The sequence below is a fragment of the Halichoeres trimaculatus genome, unplaced genomic scaffold (genome assembly GCF_033239565.1).
Source record: "Halichoeres trimaculatus isolate MK-OKI-2021-1 unplaced genomic scaffold, fHalTri1.1 fHalTri1_scaffold_5, whole genome shotgun sequence".
NCBI lineage: Eukaryota > Metazoa > Chordata > Actinopteri > Labriformes > Labridae > Halichoeres > Halichoeres trimaculatus.
In genome coordinates, this window is record NW_027437183.1 from 5,899,948 (window position 1) to 5,918,416 (window position 18,469).

An 18,469-nucleotide genomic window follows, 5' to 3' on the forward strand; every position below is an offset into this window, starting at 1 on the left:
TAAAGCTCTATGACTTGTAGTTTTTTGTCTAGAGGCCCAAATGCGGCACTAGTAGAATGTGTGTTTTGACCTGAAATCTGTTCTCCTCATCTGCTAACATGGAGAAATCCTGAATTGGCCAAAAGCGGTCAGCAACTTTGAGGGCTCGCCATTCGAAAACCGGGCCTGAAATAACAACTTCCTGAACAACTTTTGTAGAGCAGGGTCTCATCTGTCATGTGATGGTATTTTCAAGCATGTACCATTTTTGGTTTCAGATGGTATAATTTCTAAATAAAGGGTAAAAAAAAATTTTTTTTTATTTTGGGAGGGAAATAGCCCGCTTCCTGTTGGAGATAGGTCCAGGGTAGCAGCGTATGATTTTTGCGTCTCTTTGACACGAACGTTTTGGTGTTGGTTTCATCTCTCTACGACATTCCTAGCCCAAGCTAGGGCCGTTAGCGTGTTCCTAGGTGGCGCTGTTGAGCTTATTATGGGATGTAGGGGGTCATGTTTGGTATTTTCTCGAATTTTTCCGCGATCCTGATGTGCGTGCCAATTTTGGTGAGTTTTTGAGCATGTTTAGGGGGTCAAATTAGCATTCGTTGACGGGGCGGAATAATAAGAAATTAAAGCTGCAAGCAGCATTAGACGGGTCCTCGGGCTCCTGCCGGTTTTCCCTCCAATGTGTCCATCAAAATAAGACGAACATTTCGGCGTTGGTTTCATCTCTCTACGACATGCCTAGCCCCAGTTAGGGCTGTTTTGGTGTGTGTAGGCTGGAAGTGAGCCTTATGGCTCTGAGAGAATATTATGGGATGTCAGGGAGTCAGTTGATACCATGGCAACGTATCCTCTGCTATGCTGAATGACATCACCTGCTGCATGCTTGGAATTCTAATTAGCGTGACACTAGTGTGACTAGTGCCTGGAGGGAGTTTTTATCAGGCATCTTATGTAAAGAAATCCTCACAGAGTCCACAATTTTACCCCAATCTGTGTCAAAATATCATATTTGATAGTAGAGCTTGTGAGGAATCCATTTTTGGCATTTTTAAAGCTGTACGAGTTATACTTTTTTCTCTAGAAGCCCTTATGTGTCACAACATCGGTGGAAAAGTGCTCAAAATGGATTTTGTTATTTTAGAGACATGTCTGAACTACTTGTCCTGTAGGCCACAATGTTTGCTTAATCTGTGTAAAAATATCATATGGTTGTAGGGAATTTTGTCAGGAATCCAACCATGTAATTTTTAAAGCTCTATGACTTTTAGTTTTTTGTCTAGAGGCCAAAATGCGGCACTAGTAGAAGTACTAGTAGTGAGTGTTTTGACCTGAAATCTGTTCTCCTCATCTGCTAACATGGAGAAATCCTAAATTGGCCAAAAGCGGTCGGCGACTTTGAGGGCTCGCCATTCGAAAACCGGGCCCGAAACAACAACTTCCCCCACAACTTTTGTAGAGCAGGGTCTGGTCTGTCATGTGATGGTAGTCTCAAACCTGTACCATTTTTGGTTTTAGAGGAGAAAATTTTTGCAGAAAGGTTTAAAAAAAATTTTTTTTTATTTTGGCGGGCAAATTGCCGGCTTCCTGTTGGAGATAGGTCCAGGGTAGCAGCGTATGATTTTTGGGTCTCGATGACACGAACGTTTTGGTGTTGGTTTCATCTCTCTACGACATTCCTAGCCCGAGCTAGGGCCCTTAGCGTGTGCCTAGGTGGCGCTATTGAGCTTATTATGGGATGTTGGGGGTCATGTTTGGTATCATTACGCAATTTTTCGCAATTGTGAGGTGTGTGCCAATTTTGGTGAGTTTTTGAGTTTGTTAAGCAGGTCTAATTTGCGTTTTCGGAGCGTGTGGAATAATAAGAAAAAAAAAGAAACACAGCAGGAACAATAGTGCCCTCGGCCTTCGGCCGAGGGCACCTTCTAGCCCTGCTAGAAGGTGCCCTGGCTCAGGCCGAGGACCCTAATTAAAGCTGCAAGCAGCGTTAGACGGGTCCTCGGGGCTCATGCCGGTTTTGCCCCACTGTCACAGGATTGGCCCCAATGTGTCTAACAGAATACGACTAACATTTTGGTGGTGGTTTCATCTTTGTAGGACATTCCTAGCCCCTGTTAGGGCCGTTTTAGTGTGCCTAGGTGGCGCTGTAGAGCATATTATGGGATATTGGGGGTCATGTTAAGTATCATATGGGAATTTAGGGCGCTCAAAATGTGTGTGCTAATTTTGGTGAGTTTCTGAGCATGCTTGGATGTGTTATAAGCAATCAAAAAATGTAGGAATGGGAAAAAATGTGTGGAAATATTTCTTTGAAGAGAAATACACAACTTCCTGTCTGGGGAAGGTCAGGTTGTCAGCATATAATTTTTTCGTCTCAATGAGATGAACATTTTGACGTTGGTTTGATCCCTCTAGGACATTCCTACTGGCTGCTATGGCTGTTTTAATGTGTCAGAATGTGGACAGAGGGAATATTATGGGATGTTTGGTATTATATTGAAGAGTTTGATGCTTGAAATGTGTGTGCCGATTTTGGTGAGTTTTTGAGCATGTTCAGGGGGTCTAATAAGCACTTTAATGGAGGAGAGAGTCATTGTTTCCTCTGCTGAGTCACATGACCAGCTGTAAGGAGCTCCTAATCAGTGTGTGACATCATCACAGAAGTGCAGGAGGATGAAATTGCCTAAATGAAGAAACTAGGCCAGAATGTTGACCTAATCTGTGTAAAAATACAACTCTCTTGTATGAAATTTTGTGAGGAATCCAACCATGTGAATTTTAAAGCTGTGCGACTTTTACTTTTTTGTGTAGAGGCCCAACTGCTTCACCGAAGCTCCTCTCCCATCTGTTAACATTGCGTGGTCGGCGACTTTGAGGGCTCGCCATTCGAAAACCGGGCCAGAAACAACAACTTTCTCCACAACTTTTGTAGAACAGGGTCTGGTCTGTCATGTGAGCCAATGTTCATGCCTGTACCATTTTTGGTTCCAGAGGAGAAAATTTTGGCAGCAAGGCTAAAAATGCCGAAATCTCTTATTTTGGCGGGCAAATTGCCGGCTTCCTGTGCGAGATACGCGAAAAGAGACCACCCCCGAAGTTGTGCGTCTCAATGAGACGAACGTTTTGGTGTTGGTTTCATCTCTCTCGGACATTCCTGGCCCGAGCTAGAGCCATTTTTGTGTGGTTTTGAGTGGATTTTCGAGGTTTTTTGGCTCTAGATGGATTATTATGGGATGTCGGGTTTAACTTTTTTTATTTTATCAAATTTTTTGGCAGTCACAATGTGTGTGCCAATTTTGGTGAGTTTTTGAATATGTTAAGTGGACCTAATAAGCGTTCAAAGCGCGTGTGGAATAATAATAATAATAAGAAAGAAACGCAGCAGGAACAATAGTGCCCTCGGCCTTCGGCCGAGGGCACTTTCTAGCTTGCTAGAAAGTGCCCTCTTCCGTAGGCCGAGGACCCTAATTAAAGCTGCAAGCAGCGTTAGACGGGTCCTCGGGCTCCTGCCGGTTTTCCCTCCAATGTGTCCAACAAAATGAGACGAACATTTTGGCGTTTGTTTCATCTCTCTACTACATTCCGAGCCCCTGTTAGGGCGGTTTTGCTGTGCCTAGGTGGAAGTGAGCCTTGTGGCTCTGAGAGAATATTATGGGATGTCAGGGAGTCAGTTGATACCATGGCAACGTATCCTCTGCTAAGCTGAGTGACATCACCAGCTGGATGCTTGGAATTCTAATTAGCGTGACACTAGTGTGATCAGAGTGAAGAGGTGGAGTTTATCAGCCATCTAATGTAAAGAAATCCTCACAGAGTCAACAATTTTACCCCATCTGTGTCAAAAATATCATGTTGATAGGAATTTTTGTCAGGAATCCATTTTTGGCATTTTTAAAGCTGTACGAGTTTTACTTTTTTCTCTAGAAGCACAAATGCGTCACAAGACAGATGGAAGAGTGCTGGAAATGGATTTTTTATTTATGAGAAACGTCCAAACTACTTGTCCTGTAGGTCACAATGTTGGCTTAATCTGTGTAAAAATATCATATGGTTGTAGACAATTTTGTCAGGAATCCAACCATGTAATTTTTAAAGCTCTATGACTTGTAGTTTTTTGTCTAGAGGCCCAAATGCGACACTAGTAGAATGTGTGTTTTGAGCTGAAATCCAGCCTCCTCATCTGCTAACATGGAGAAATCCTAAATCGGCCAAAAGCGGTCGGCAACTTTGAGGGCTCACCATTCAAAAACCGGGCCAGAAACCACAACTTCCTTCACAACTTTTGGAGAGCAGGGTCTAGTCTGTCATGTGATGGTAGTCTCAAACCTGTACCATTTTTGGTTTCAGAGGAGAAAATTTTTGCAGAAAGGGTTAAAAAATTTTTTTTTTAATTTTGTGAGGGATTTAGCCGGCTTCCTGTTGGAGATAGGTCCAGGGTAGCAGCGTATGATTTTTGCGTCTCAATGACACGAGCGTTTTGGTGTTGGTTTCATCTCTCTACGACATTCCTAGCCCGAGCTAGGGCCCTTAGCGTGTGCCTAGGTGGCGCTATTGAGCTTATTATGGGATGTCGGGGGTCATGTTTGGTATTAAACGAAAATTTTGGGCGCATAGAACCTGTGTGCCAATTTTGGTGAGTTTTTGAATATGTTTCGGGGTTCTAATAAGCGATTCACTGGAGGAGGGAATAATAAGAAAAAAGAAACGGACGAAAAACAATAGTGTCCTCCGCCTTCGGCGGAGGACACCTTCTAGCTCTTGCTAGAAGGTGTCCTCTGCTCAGGCCGAGGACCCTAGCCCCAGTTAGGGCTGTTTTGGTGTGCATAGGGTGAAAGTGAGCCTTGTGGCTCTGAGAGAATATTATGGGATGTCAGGGAGTCAGTTGATACCATGGCAACGTATCCTCTGCTATGCTGAAGAGAAATAGCCAACTTCCTGTCTGGGAAAGGTCAGGGTGTCAGCAAGTAATTTGTTCGTCTCAATAAGATGAACATTTTGATGTTGGTTTGATCTCTCTAGGACATTCCTACTGGCTGCTATGGCTGTTTTAATGTGTCAGAATGTGGACAGAGGGAATATTATGGGATGTTTGGTATTATATTGAAGAGTTTGATGCTTGAAATGTGTGTGCCAATTTTGGTGAGTTTTTGAGCATGTTGAGGGGGTCTAATAAGCACTTTAATGGAGGAGAGAGTCTTTGTTTCCTCTGCTGAGTCATGTGACCAGCTGTGTGGAGCTCCTAATCAGTGTGTGACATCATCACAGATGAGATTCCCAAATGACAAACTTCTCATCCTGTAGGCCAGAATGTGGACCTAATCTGTGTCAAAATATACATATCTTATATGAAATTCCGCGAGGAATCCAACCATGTCATTTTTAAAGCTGTGCGACTTTTACTTTTTTGTCTAGAGGCCCAACTGCTCAGCGAGGGCTGCTCTCCCATCTGTTAACATTGCGTGGTCGGCGACTTTGAGGGCTCGCCATTCGAAAACAGGGCCCGAAACAACGAATTCCCCCACAACTTTTGTAGAACAGGGTCTGGTCTGTCATGTGAGCCAATTTTCATGCCGGTACCATTTTTGGTTATTGACAAGTTAAATTTTGTAGAGAGGCTTAAATTTCAGAAAACTCTTATTTTGGCGGGCAAATTGCCGGCTTCCTGTTGGAGCTACGCGAAAATACCTCTTTTTTTATCATATTCATATTATTCATATTTTTTGTGCGTCTCAATGAGACGAACGTTTTGATGTTGGTTTCATCTCTCTACGACATTCCTGGACCGAGCTAGAGCCATTTTTGTGTGTTTAAGAGTGGTTTTTAGAGGTTTTTTGGCTCTAGAGAGATTATTATGGGATGTCGGAGGTCATGTTTGGTATCAAACGAAAATTTTGGGCGCATAGAACATGCGTGCCAATTTTGGTGAGTTTTTGAGCATGTTTAGGGGTTCTAATAAGCGATTCACTGGAGGAGGGAAGAAGAAAAAAGAAACGCAGCAGGAACAATAGTGCCCTCGGCCTTCGGCCGAGGGCACCTTCTAGCCCTGCTAGAAGGTGCCCTGGCTCAGGCCGAGGACCCTAAAAAGAAACGCAGCAGGAACAATAGTGTCCTCCGCCTTCGGCGGAGGACACCTTCTAGCCCTGCTAGAAGGTGCCCTCCGCTCAGGCCGAGGACCCTAATTAAAGCTGCAAGCAGCGTTAGACGGGTCCTCGGGCTCCTGCCGGTTTGGCCCTACTATCATGGTATTGGCCCCATTGTGTCCAACAGAATAAGACGAACATTTCGGCGTTGGTTTCATCTGTCTACGACATGCCTAGCCCCAGTTAGGGCTGTTTTGGTGTGTGTAGGCTGGAAGTGAGCCTTATGGCTCTGAGAGAATATTATGGGATGTCAGGGAGTCAGTTGATACCATGGCAAAGTATCCTCTGCTATGCTGAATGACATCACCACCTGCATGCTTGGAATTCTAATTAGCGTGACACGAGTGTGACTACAGGCTGGAGGGAGTTTTTATCAGGCATCTAATGTTAAGAAATCCTCACAGAGTCCACAATTTTACCCCAATCTGTGTCAAAAATATCATCTCTGATAGAGGAGCTTGTGAGGAATCCATTTTTGGCATTTTTAAAGCTGTACGAGTTTTACTTTTTTCTCTAGAAGCACAAATGCGTCACAAGACAGATGGAAAAGTGCTCAAAATGGATTTTTTTATTTTAGAGACATGTCTGAACTACTTGTCCTGTAGGCCACAATGTTGGCTTAATCTGTGTAAAAATATCATGTTGTTGTAGGGGATTTTGTCAGGAATCCAACCATGTAATTTTTAAAGCTCTATGACTTGTAGTTTTTTGTCTAGAGGCCCAAATGCGGCACTAGTAGAATGTGTGTTTTGACCTGAAATCTGTTCTCCTCATCTGCTAACATGGAGAAATCCTAAATTGGCCAAAAGCGGTCGGCGACTTTGAGGGCTCGCCATTCGAAAACCGGGCCTGAAATAACAACTTCCTGAACAACTTTTGTAGAGCAGGGTCTCATCTGTCATGTGATGGTATTTTCAAGCATGTACCATTTTTGGTTTCAGATGGTATAATTTCTAAATAAAGGGTAAAAAAAATTTTTTTTTTTATTTTGGGAGGGAAATAGCCCGCTTCCTGTTGGAGATAGGTCCAGGGTAGCAGCGTATGATTTTTGCGTCTCGATGACACGTACGTTTTGGTGTTGGTTTCATCTCTCTACGACATTCCTAGCCCAAGCTAGGGCCGTTAGCGTGTGCCTAGGTGGCGCTGTTGAGCTTATTATGGGATGTAGGGGGTCATGTTTGGTATTTTCTCGAATTTTTCAGCGATCCTGATGTGCGTGCCAATTTTGGTGAGTTTTTGAGCATGTTTAGGGGGTCAAATTAGCATTCGTTGACGGGGCGGAATAATAAGAAATTAAAGCTGCAAGCAGCGTTAGACGGGTCCTCGGGCTCATGCCGGTTTTGCCCTACTATCATGGTATTGGCCCCACTGTGTCCAACAGAATAAGACAAACATTTTGGTGGTGGTTTCATCTCTCTAGGACATTCCTAGCCCCAGTTAGGGCTGTTTTGCTGTGCATAGGTGGAAGTGAGCCTAATGGCTCTGAGAGAATATTATGGGATGTCAGGGAGTCAGTTGATACCATGGTAACGTATCCTCTGCTATGCTGAAGAGAAATAGACAACTTCCTGTCAGGGGCAGGTCAGGGTGTCAGCAAATAATTTTTTCGTCTCAATGAGATGAACATTTTGATGTTGGTTTGATCTCTCTAGGACATTCCTACTGGCTGCTATGGCTGTTTTAATGTGCCAGAATGTGGACAGAGGGAATATTATGGGATGTTTGGTATTATATTGAAGAGTTTGATGCTTGAAATGTGTGTGCTGATTTTGGTGAGTTTTTGAGCATGTTCAGGGGGTCTAGTAAGCACTTTAATGGAGGAGAGAGTCATTGTTGCCTCTGCTGAGTCATGTGACCAGCTGTGTGGAACTACTAATCAGTGTGTGACATCATCACAGGAGTGCAGGAGGATGAGATTCCCAAAGGGACAATTTCTCATCCTGTAGGCCAGAATGTTGACCTTATCTGTGTAAAAATATGATTTTCTTAAAGAACATTTTGTGAGGAATCCAACCATGTCATTTTTAAAGCTGTGCGACTTTTACTTTTTTGTCTAGAGGCCCAACTGCTTCAGAGAAGCTCTTCTCCCATCTGTTAACATTGTGCGGGCGGCGACTTTGAGGGCTGGCCATTCGAAAACCGGGCCCGAAATAACAACGTCCTGAACAACTTTTGTAGAGCAGGGTCTGGTCTGTCATGTGAGCCAATTTTCATGCCAGTACCATTTTTGGTTATTGACAAGTTAATGTTTGTAGAAAGGCTAAAAATGGCGAAAACTCTTATTTTGGCGGGCAAATTGCCGGCTTCCTGTTGGAGCTACGCGAAAATACCTCCTATATTTTTTGTGCGTCTCAATGAGAGCAACGTTTTGGTGTTGGTTTCATCTCTCTGCGACATTCCTGGCCTGAGATAGGGCCGTTTAAGTGTGTTTTTTGGGTTTTTTGGCTCTATGGAGATTATTATGGGATGTCGGGGGTCATGTTTGGTATTAACTCGCAATTTTTCGCAATTCTGGGATGCGTGCCAATTTTGGTGAGTTTTTGAATATGTTTAGGGGGTCTAATTTGCGATCAAAGACGGTGCGGAATAATAATAAGAAAAAAGAAACGCAGCAGGAACAATAGTGTCCTCCGCCTTCGGCGGAGGACACCTTCTAGCCCTGCTAGAAGGTGCCCTCCGCTCAGGCCGAGGACCCTAAAAAGAAACGGACGGAAAACAATAGTGCCCTCGGCCTTCGGCCGAGGGCACCTTCTAGCAGGAGCTAGAAGGTGCCCTGGCTCAGGCCGAGGACCCTAAAAACGCACATATCAGTATACTGAAAAAACCCTTAAATTATTATCTAGTGTTTTCGTCTTTTAAAAAAACAGCCTCTTTTAGACTTGAATGTGAGCCACATTAACCTGACAAGCCCAGAAAAATCTCTTATTTCAAGTAATTTTAAAACAAAATGAGGTCTGAATTGTTTGTAACAAGTAAAAAAAAAAGTCTGCCAATGGAATAAGAGAAAAGCTACTTGTACTAAGACATTATCTAGTTTTAAGTTATTTCAAGCATATTTTTCTTATTCCATTGGCAATTATTTTCTACCTGTTACGAGCAATTCAGACCTCATTTTCTATTTTTTAACAGCTTGAAACATGATAATTTTTGTACTGACCAGTTGAATGTGTCTCGTATCAAGTTTAACTAGACAATTTTTACTGAAAATAAGACAAAAACACTTGATAGGATTACAGTTTTCTGCAGTTGTTCTACTTAACACTCCAATAAAAAAAACACCAATCAGTACTACTAAAATTTAAATTTTATCAAGTGTTTTTGTCTTATTTTGATTGGGAAATGTCTTTTTTAACTTAATATAAGCCACATTCACCTGATAAGTCCAAAAAAATGTCTTACTTCAAGTTATCTAAAGACAAAAATAAGGTCTGAATTAGACATGCATTGAGTAACTGGTGCAAATTTCCACAATTTGGGGGGATCAGTGATTGGTGATCAGCCCATCCTAACATATGAAACTGATCTTATATACCTCCGGGAAGGTCTGACAGCCAGCCATTGCTTTTTGCTCTGAGACCTAAAACTCAGGACACTTTATTGGTTGTTTAAGTTAAAACATAAAGATTTTATTGTTTCACAGGTATTGTTCAATGATTTTAAGATTGGAACATTGAAAGTATATGCTGTCAGTTACAAAAAATAAGAAATAAAAATTGGTATCTGCCAAAATCGGTATCAGCAGGTCAGGCTTTTTTTAAAGATCGGTGCGCCCTAGTCTGAATTGCTTGTAACAAGTAAAAAAAAATCTGCAAATGGAACAAGAACAACTTGTGTTTAGACATTGTTCTAGTTTTAGGCAAATTTTCAGGAAAAAAAATCTTGTTCCATTGTCTGATTTTTTTATTTGCCACATGCAATTCAGACCTCATTTTTGTCTTCAAGTAACTGAAAACACAACATTATTTCTGGACTGACCAGTTGAATGTGGCTCATATCAAGGCAATTTTTACTTAAAATAAGATAAAACCACTTAAAAAATATTTTTTTTACAGTGTTTAAGCCTTGATGAGGATCATGAGATCATTTTCTTTAATTAATACTTCAATTATCACAAACTGTATGCTCTAAACACCCACACGAGCCCTGTGGAGCTTCTAAGTGTATTTGCAATTAGTGAAGAACAGTCATTTGAGAAGCGATAACACCATTTGACATCCACAAGTAAACATCGTTTACAGAGCGCTCGTGCAGAAAAAAGGCTCCATAAACACTCTTATTCTTTTTCTGTCAGCTCAAATAAAATCTACCCAAGTGTAAGAAGATATATGAGTCGGCATTCAAACACAAAGTCAAATGGTTTAAGGAGCAGCACATATAAGAAACTGAAGGAAGTAGGATTTTTAACAAAGCATCAGGGAAAAAATGTGTCTATTAATCAAGCTTAAGTTTTAAAAAGCACACAGACACCATTACTTCACAGTCACAGAGAAAATCACACTTATGTCACCAAGTGTCGCCACAACTGTTTGCCAATAAGCAGCTTCACTGAGATTTCTGGGCACTGATACCTCACTGAAGTGTGACTTCATGTTGTCTGTAGCGGCAGTGAGACTGCCTCTTATTCATGTTTTGATTTTGACATCCTGCCCACGTTTCAGCCCGCGACCCTCCTGACCGTGCGCCCACTCCATTCGTACATTAGCGTGGTGTTGCCGATAGCGACACCCACCTAGGGCAGTGTTCCTTTCCTCCAGAAACTCCACTTTGACAATTTGATTGACAGGCGGAGCGTCCTCCAGTTTGTCTATGAGAGCCGTCACCAGGTCCTCGTGGTTGCCAGGGAAGATGCCCAGATGGTCGCCGGGCTGGTAGCTCAGTCTGTCGTGGTTGTTTGTGTGGAGCCGCACAAATATGGTGGAGCGACTGCGAAAGAGATCAGAGATTTAGGGAAAGATGCTGCAGTATTTTCACTCTGATCTCTGGCTGAATGAAGGAGCTGGAGAGCAGTGTTTACTTACTTGGATTTAGGACTTTGTAGGTTCTGGGATTCTAGCATCTTTGCTCCATAGACCTTCTTCTTGTGAATACTGTATAAAGCTGTAAGAAGGAAAAGATCAAGCCAATCACAAGTCAGATATTTGCTCAATCAAGATATTCATAAATGAACAATGTTCATCCATCTGTACCTGCTGGTTTTAGAGACACCTTCGGCGAAATGGGTTGAGTTTTGTGGGATAAATACAATACATTTCCTATCAGCACTATCAACCACGTAAAGACCATGGTAGAGACATGAACGGAGAGCCGATAACCTTTTTAAATCTACTTTTCTTGACAACTTTTCCCAGAATACAAAGTGATGTGGTAACGTGTTTATTTGTAGCTACGTGACAATAATCAAACTTTGTAAACTCAGTTCTTAGTTTAGTGTCCTGAAGGTGAACATACTATCTGTTTAGTATTGCTCACATCTTGATGCTTTGCACTGGAAAAAACTAATCTTATCAAGTGTTTTTGTCTCATTTTCAGTAGAAAATATCTTTTTAGACTTAATATGAGCCACATTCCCCTGCCCAGTCCAGAAAGAAGTCTTATTTAAGGTTATTCAAACAAAAATGAAGTCTTAATTGTTTGTAACAAGAAAAAAAAATCTGCCAATGGGATAAGAGAAAAGTTACTTTTATAAAGACATTATTCTAGTTTTAGGCAAATTTTGAAAAAAAAATAAATAAAAAAATTCTTGTACCACCTGCAGATTTTTACCTGCACCAAGGAGGTTATGTGTTTGGGAGAGTTTGTCTGTGAACAACATAACTCAAAAAGTAACCGACTGATCTTGATGACATTTTCAGGAAATGATCAAATTGGGAAAAGCAAGAAGTGATTAACTTTTGGAGGTGATCTGGATCGACGTCTGGACCCAATTTTTACTAATTTTTATTATTGTGAGATAGGGACGTTTTCACCATATGTGTATATAACTCCACCATAAATGGTCAGATTGCTTTACAAAAACAATACAAGAAAAGGTCACCATAATTTCTGACAGATCAGAAATATTCTGGATACTAAGATCCAGAATATAAAATATTTACTGGGTTATCATCATTTTCAACACTTTCAGGTAACTAATTATCATACAAACCTGCAACTAACATCAAATTGTAGCAGACAGTCTGCTGAAAGGGAGAATAACATTAAAGTAGGAGTAAAGTGTTGGTGACAATCACAATATGCTTGGTGGAGGTCTGCGGTCTCTGAGTGCTTTTCTAGTTTCACTTGTTACAAGCACTTCAGACCTCACTTTTGTCTCTAAAAACTTAAAACAAGCCATTTTTTCTGAACTGACCAGTTGGATATGGCTTTTATCAAGTATAACAAGAAAATATTTACATAAAATAGTTCAGAAACACTTGATAAGATTTCAGTTTTTTTGCAATGTGGGACGTATCTATAACATTAGTGAATCTTGTTTATGCCCTACCAGTGCTCATCTACCAACTCAAACCTCACCAAGCAGAGCTAACGTAACCTCACTCTTCATTTTATTGATAGACTCTCAAGTTTGAACAGATCACTGCAGAATAACTGCTGACTGTGGGTTGGAATCAACATTGACACAAACAGCTTAGCCCTTGTTTTGGCTCGTGCTCTATCACTCTCCTGTTTAGCTTTCTTCCTTTCTGACCTCCTTTTTCTTTTGGACAGTCCAGCTCCAGTGTCCAACATTACCACAAAATAAATCTAACAATTTTTTTTTTTTTGAGCAGAAAAAGGACAGACCTTGTTTTGCACTCCCAAACTTTGTAGGCCAGCACATGTAGGCATGTCTTACACAGATTAAAGTGATACTCTGGGATGGAACAAGTCGGGTCCTATCACAAGGTTTAGGGCAGAAATGACCCCTACAGCAGTGTTTTTGTGCAGTCAAATACCAAACACCCCCTCCCTGCTCCTCTGCTGGTTTCCTCTGCACTCAGACGGGGCCATATTTTACTTGACCCAAAACACAAATAAACGGACTCCCACCGAAAAAAATCCGATATGGGTCTGCATTCATGCTTTATTTAGAGAATTTTCAGCTCGTTACTTTCACACAAAAACACCGCTAAAAAAGGCTCTAGTTCTCATCGTGTCGTAAAACGGCGCTACCTCCGCTGCAGAGCCACAGCTGGCTACGAGGCGCTCACCACTTAGTGTATCAGTCCGCGCACGGCGTGCCAGATATAAAAAAATGCAGGTAGTCTGCCAGGACAAAGGGACATGATAGTATCAGCAGGAGTATCACTTTAAGGCCTTGTATACACGTAGCCTGGTATTTTCAGAAACTAACCCCCCCTGAAAACTGCAGCTAGAGGCATTTCGGGCCTGTATTTGTCAGTGTTTTTGAGACGTAAAATCCATGCCCCTTAATCAGAATGAGCCCTCATCATTCAGCTGTGACATTTGAGAACCAAAACTCTGTTTACCTGCATCAGCACGAAACCATGAAACTGTTTTTCAAAATCTGCACTTTGGCAGAGTTTTCAGAAAACATTGTTTTTACAGACATAAAGCTGCAGTTTCGTGTGGATAACAGGCGTAAATGTAAAGCACTGACTCTGGGACTGATCATAACACATAAAAGTGAGACTACTTCCAGATCACTTGCAAAGTGAATCTCTAATAAATGGGGTAGAAATGTTTTGACGCTCTGTTAATCATTTTTCACAGCACACCATTAATCTCAATGGGCTCTGACAGATGAGTCACTGGGTTTAATCAATAACATTACCATTTCTCCATGGATATACTACGTCCAGTTATGCTAAGGGTTCATTACCACTCATGCCATCAGGAGAGCATCACCAGCTCATCCCTCCTTTAGGATGATGATTTACCTTCTGTGAGCGCCGGAGCCTCGGCCGTGTACGTCAGACGGAACTTGCTCTTCTTCCAGCTGCGGTCGTTGCTGATCAATGAATCGTGGGCTTTTTCAATGTTCACATCGTCTCCGACACAGAACACGTCACAGGCAGCCTTAACATGGGCAGAGAGCATCACTATTATTCAGAGAACACCTACACGGCATCAACAAAGGATTTGTAACTCGATCTCTTGCACTCTAATTAGGACAGCCTCCGTTAGTTCAAGGTGGTGGAAATCCACAAAGGGGCAACCTTGAAAGCTGAGGTTGTTTAAAAAGGATGAGAGGCATTTCTGATTTAAATTAGACTGTGAGGAGAAACTACTCGTATCAAAGCCAAGCCAATTATATTCCATTTACAAGCTTAAGCCAAAAATGTGCATGGTGCTTTCATTCCAGACACGCCACACCATAATGATCCACAAAATTCACTTAATTAAGCTCCAAGAGTCCCCAGAAACCAACCTTAAAAACCTTCTTGGCCCAGGTTCTGAATGACTCCTCCTGGCCACACAGCTCATCTCCTTCTCCCATGCGTAGGATGCGCTCTCCCCCCAGCTCTTCAAACAGCGTGTCCACGGCGTGGGCAAAGGCGCAGAAGTGTGGGTAGGCCCTGGAGCCAAGGCCAAACACTGAAAACCTGAACAGACACACAAACACGAAGAAAGAGACGGAGATGGGAAAGAAAGGTTGTGTTAAAAAAAAAAAAGCAAAACACAAACACAAGAGCTCACACGCATCAGAACTTCCCCACAGAGCCCACGTTAGAGAGTTGGCCTTCCTTCCCTTTCAAGAGGCACTGAAAGATTTACAAATGCTTGTTCTAGAAAGATGTAAACATGGGAAAAACACATTCTCAGGAGGAGCCAGGAGTAGTCAGCCCACATCAGGTTCAATCTGAGCGAGTCTTCATGTTTTCTCATATCAAAATCAGCCAACTGTCCACGGCAGTCTGAGATCTGAGATCCAGATCTGTCACCCCCAAAACCTTTCAGAGTGCACTTTGATTTAAACATCATGTGAGTGACGATGAGAACTCAATTTACATAGGAGAATATTTCAGGATGTTATGAAAGCACTAACAGCTTAACACCGTTCTGCAGATGGTTGAGTTGAAGGATTTGATGGAAACCTTGAGTGAAAGAATAACCTTGTGGATGTTTTTCTGTTAGTTCTTCACGTCATTCAGTTTGTACTTTTGCACAAGTCACGAAACTTGACAAATCTACAGACAGTTTCTGTGTTGAAAAAAACGTTTTTTTTTTTCCAATTTCAAATTGGAGGCAACACTGCTGCTCAGTTTTTGAGAATGACTCACTTGTTTCAAAACTTAGAACAAGTATCTGCCCCGCCTTACCTGAAAGAGCTCCTCAGCCAGCAAACCCCAACCTGGAGATTCAAGATCGGTACACCAAAACCTCCGCCACCCACCCAGAACTAAGCTCCGGACTATGGGGGACCGGGCCTTTTGTGCTGCTACAACAAGTCTGTGAAACTCCCTACCCAGTCACCTCAGTACCCCACAGACCGTGGATGCTTTTAAGAAACACCTAAAAGCATTCCTCTTCAAAGAGGCTTTTAAGTTACAATAGTGTGTTTAAAAAGAAAAAAATGAATAAATAGATTAAAAAAAAAAACTTTTCTTGTAGCACTTTGAGATTTCTGAGAGATGACAAGTGCATTATAAATCAAATCATAATATCAAACTTAATTTATAAAGCACTTTTTATGCACAACAGTGGCAACACAAACTTCTTGACAAAAGAAAACAAGAACAAAGTAACAGTAATAATCATAAGTGGCCTGATAAACCCCCATGAACACACACATCAGTCTACAACCCTCCACCTCCAACCCCCAATCCACACCCTTAGTGCACAAGATGAACACAATTTAGTTAAAACCCATTAAGATGACCTGAGTATCTTTGGAACCTTGGGAACCCTATTTGGAGACCTTAATGAGGAAAAACAGAAGGTAAAGTTGAATGTTAAACTTAAAATAAGAAAATAAAGCAACCAAATTAAATGAAACAAATAAGATAATAAAATATTAAAAGACCAAAGCAGTAAAAGAGAAAATGATGTGAACCTAAACTTTAAGATACAGAATTAAAAAGCTGAACGGAATGCAAAAATAAGATAAAATATTAAATATATGTTAAACTAAAACATTAAGATTATATGCCTTTAGGAAGAAGAGCCGAACTTATTTCAATAAATAGAAAAAAAATAAGTTAAAGTAAAACTCAGTCAACAGCTAGACTAAAAAGGTGAGTTTTAAGTAAAAAAAAAAAAAAAAAAAATTATTTTTAATCAATACAAATATTTTAAAATTTTATATTTTTATTTTATTTTATTTTTTATATTTATTTCCCATGTAAATGGTGCTACATGTAAGGAATTACACATTCATAGGATGAGCGGTAGAGCTGTGTTTGATCATGGCCGCCATGAAAAATTTGCCAAATCTTCTTGGTCAATGCCAAACAGCTGCCATTGACTCTTAATTGATGTATTACGGTGGATTTCATCATTAAACTCCAGAGAAAAGAGACATCTTGGTAATATAACGATCTATTAATTTAACAAACAGTAGTATTGAGCTTGGTCTTCAATTCGGAGAGGTACGATGTAATGCCACAGCTTGAGTTTGCAGAAAACAAGGATCAGCAGTATGCATGAGCCAGGTTAAGGTCGCAAGTTACAGGGAAGTAAATTCGATGGCGGCTGACCCATTACAGACGCTAACAGCAGGATTACTGCAGATCAGTAAAATCTGGATGTGGCCAATCAGGTGACAATCAAAACTACAGAATCAGCTGTTCAGCATTGGCAGAGAAGATTTGGCAAATTTTTCATGGGCACAACCCATATACTAAGCTCTGCTGCTCAACCCAAAAACGCAGGTTCCAAATGAGGACAAATGAGGCTCCATTTAAAAGGGAAGAAAAGAGGCTTTCCAACAGTTTAAGATTTATCACAGAGAAGTGTTGTTACAACAAAGAAACAATCTGAACATGGAGCTGGTGTAATTTGACGAACCCAGTCAAGATGCAGTGCAACCGAGTTGTGTATGATAAATTTCAGGGGTCACTTGTGCAAGCTATGAAAGGGGGAATGTTACAGTTTTCAGAAGCTACTTAATATAGCTTATGAGTACCATAACGTTTGCTTAACGTTGGCTTTTCATGGTTTAGCTGTCTCGTTACTGTTGCTGTGAGTTTGTCCCCCTCATCGGCAGGAAAGTGGCATCTCATTTCTAAGAGATGTGTTTTCACCCCTTCACCTCAGCCCTTAAACCAGAGGGATAAGACAAAGGGGAAGGAGCAAGAGTGACAATTGGGATTGGCCAAATATTTCTAAGATGGTCATAGGTTTAGTCTAATCTTCCTGGTTGTGTTGACTCTTAAAGTAGCACAGTATCCTTCAGAAAAGTGCCATACAAGTGTTTTTTAGTGCCCTTTGGTTTTGTTCTACCTGACATTTGCGAGAGGTCCTGTGCTCTCAAAGTTAATCCTGGCTTCTGGCTCATCGCTGGAGGACTTGCGAGTGTCAGAGTAGGAGGACACACTGTTGAATCGGACCTTGTAGCTCCTGAAAGTGAAGTGAAAGCATGAGAGAGATGAGACAGGTGGGTGAGTAACTCTGAAACTGAAAAGCTCGACACTGAAACTCACTTTCTGTCTTCTGTGTTGGATGTTGGGTGGCGCATCTCCATTAAGGCAGCTCCAAATTTCTGCAGCAACCAAAGAGAGGCTGTTAGTGTGCGCTATGTGTGTGTGTGTGTGTGTGTGTGTGTTCTGTGCTTCGTTAACTGTTAGGTGACATACACACCTCTCCGTTTTCAGGAGGGTCACCATTACCGAATGTGCTGGTCACCACTAACACCAACGTCTCGTGCTCCAGATCCACAACATCGTACTCGTCCATTGACATGACCTTTACAAACCACAAAGAAAAAGAGCATCATAGTGAGCATTAGACTCCAATCTCTGTCAGTGCAGTCTTTATCGAGCTCCGGTCTTTGTGACACACACACACACACACACACGCTGCACATGAAAGATGACTCGAGCGTGTAAATTAAAGCTGAACACACAGCCGCTGGCTGAGGAGGAGGTTGTAATGACCACTCTGTCCTCGCCTCTAACGAGATGATAATATGCTGCCGCCACACAACGAGCAGCCGTGATGCACACCACTCAACATGATGGTGTGAGGCGAGCACAGGATGCACACATACATGAGGACACACAACCAAAGGCGTGAAGAGAAAACAGGCTTTAGCCCCACGAAAAGGAGGATTTGCCCCGGGCGTTCACATCTGCCCTGCCATCCATCTTTAGACACCCACTCTCAGTGACACACACACACAGTCACACACTCGCATGCACAAATCTCCTCTTGTGTGATTGATCACACCAGGGGAAACAGGAAGG

At 41.7% G+C, this 18,469-nt stretch overlaps 1 protein-coding gene across 1 annotated transcript in view; it reads right to left on the reverse strand.

Moving 5' to 3' along the window:
• Positions 1–18,469, reverse strand: part of nos1 (nitric oxide synthase 1 (neuronal)) — a 76,391-nt gene that overhangs the window by 20,308 nt on the left and 37,614 nt on the right. Inside the window, exons 15-21 of the mRNA XM_074669961.1 lie at positions 17,865–17,969; positions 17,708–17,766; positions 17,508–17,624; positions 14,494–14,668; positions 14,003–14,141; positions 11,141–11,219; positions 10,852–11,045 (exon numbers count right to left, since the gene is read on the reverse strand). Of these exons, the coding sequence (XP_074526062.1) occupies positions 10,852–11,045; positions 11,141–11,219; positions 14,003–14,141; positions 14,494–14,668; positions 17,508–17,624; positions 17,708–17,766; positions 17,865–17,969 (868 nt within the window). The remainder of the gene's footprint in view (positions 1–10,851; positions 11,046–11,140; positions 11,220–14,002; positions 14,142–14,493; positions 14,669–17,507; positions 17,625–17,707; positions 17,767–17,864; positions 17,970–18,469) is intronic.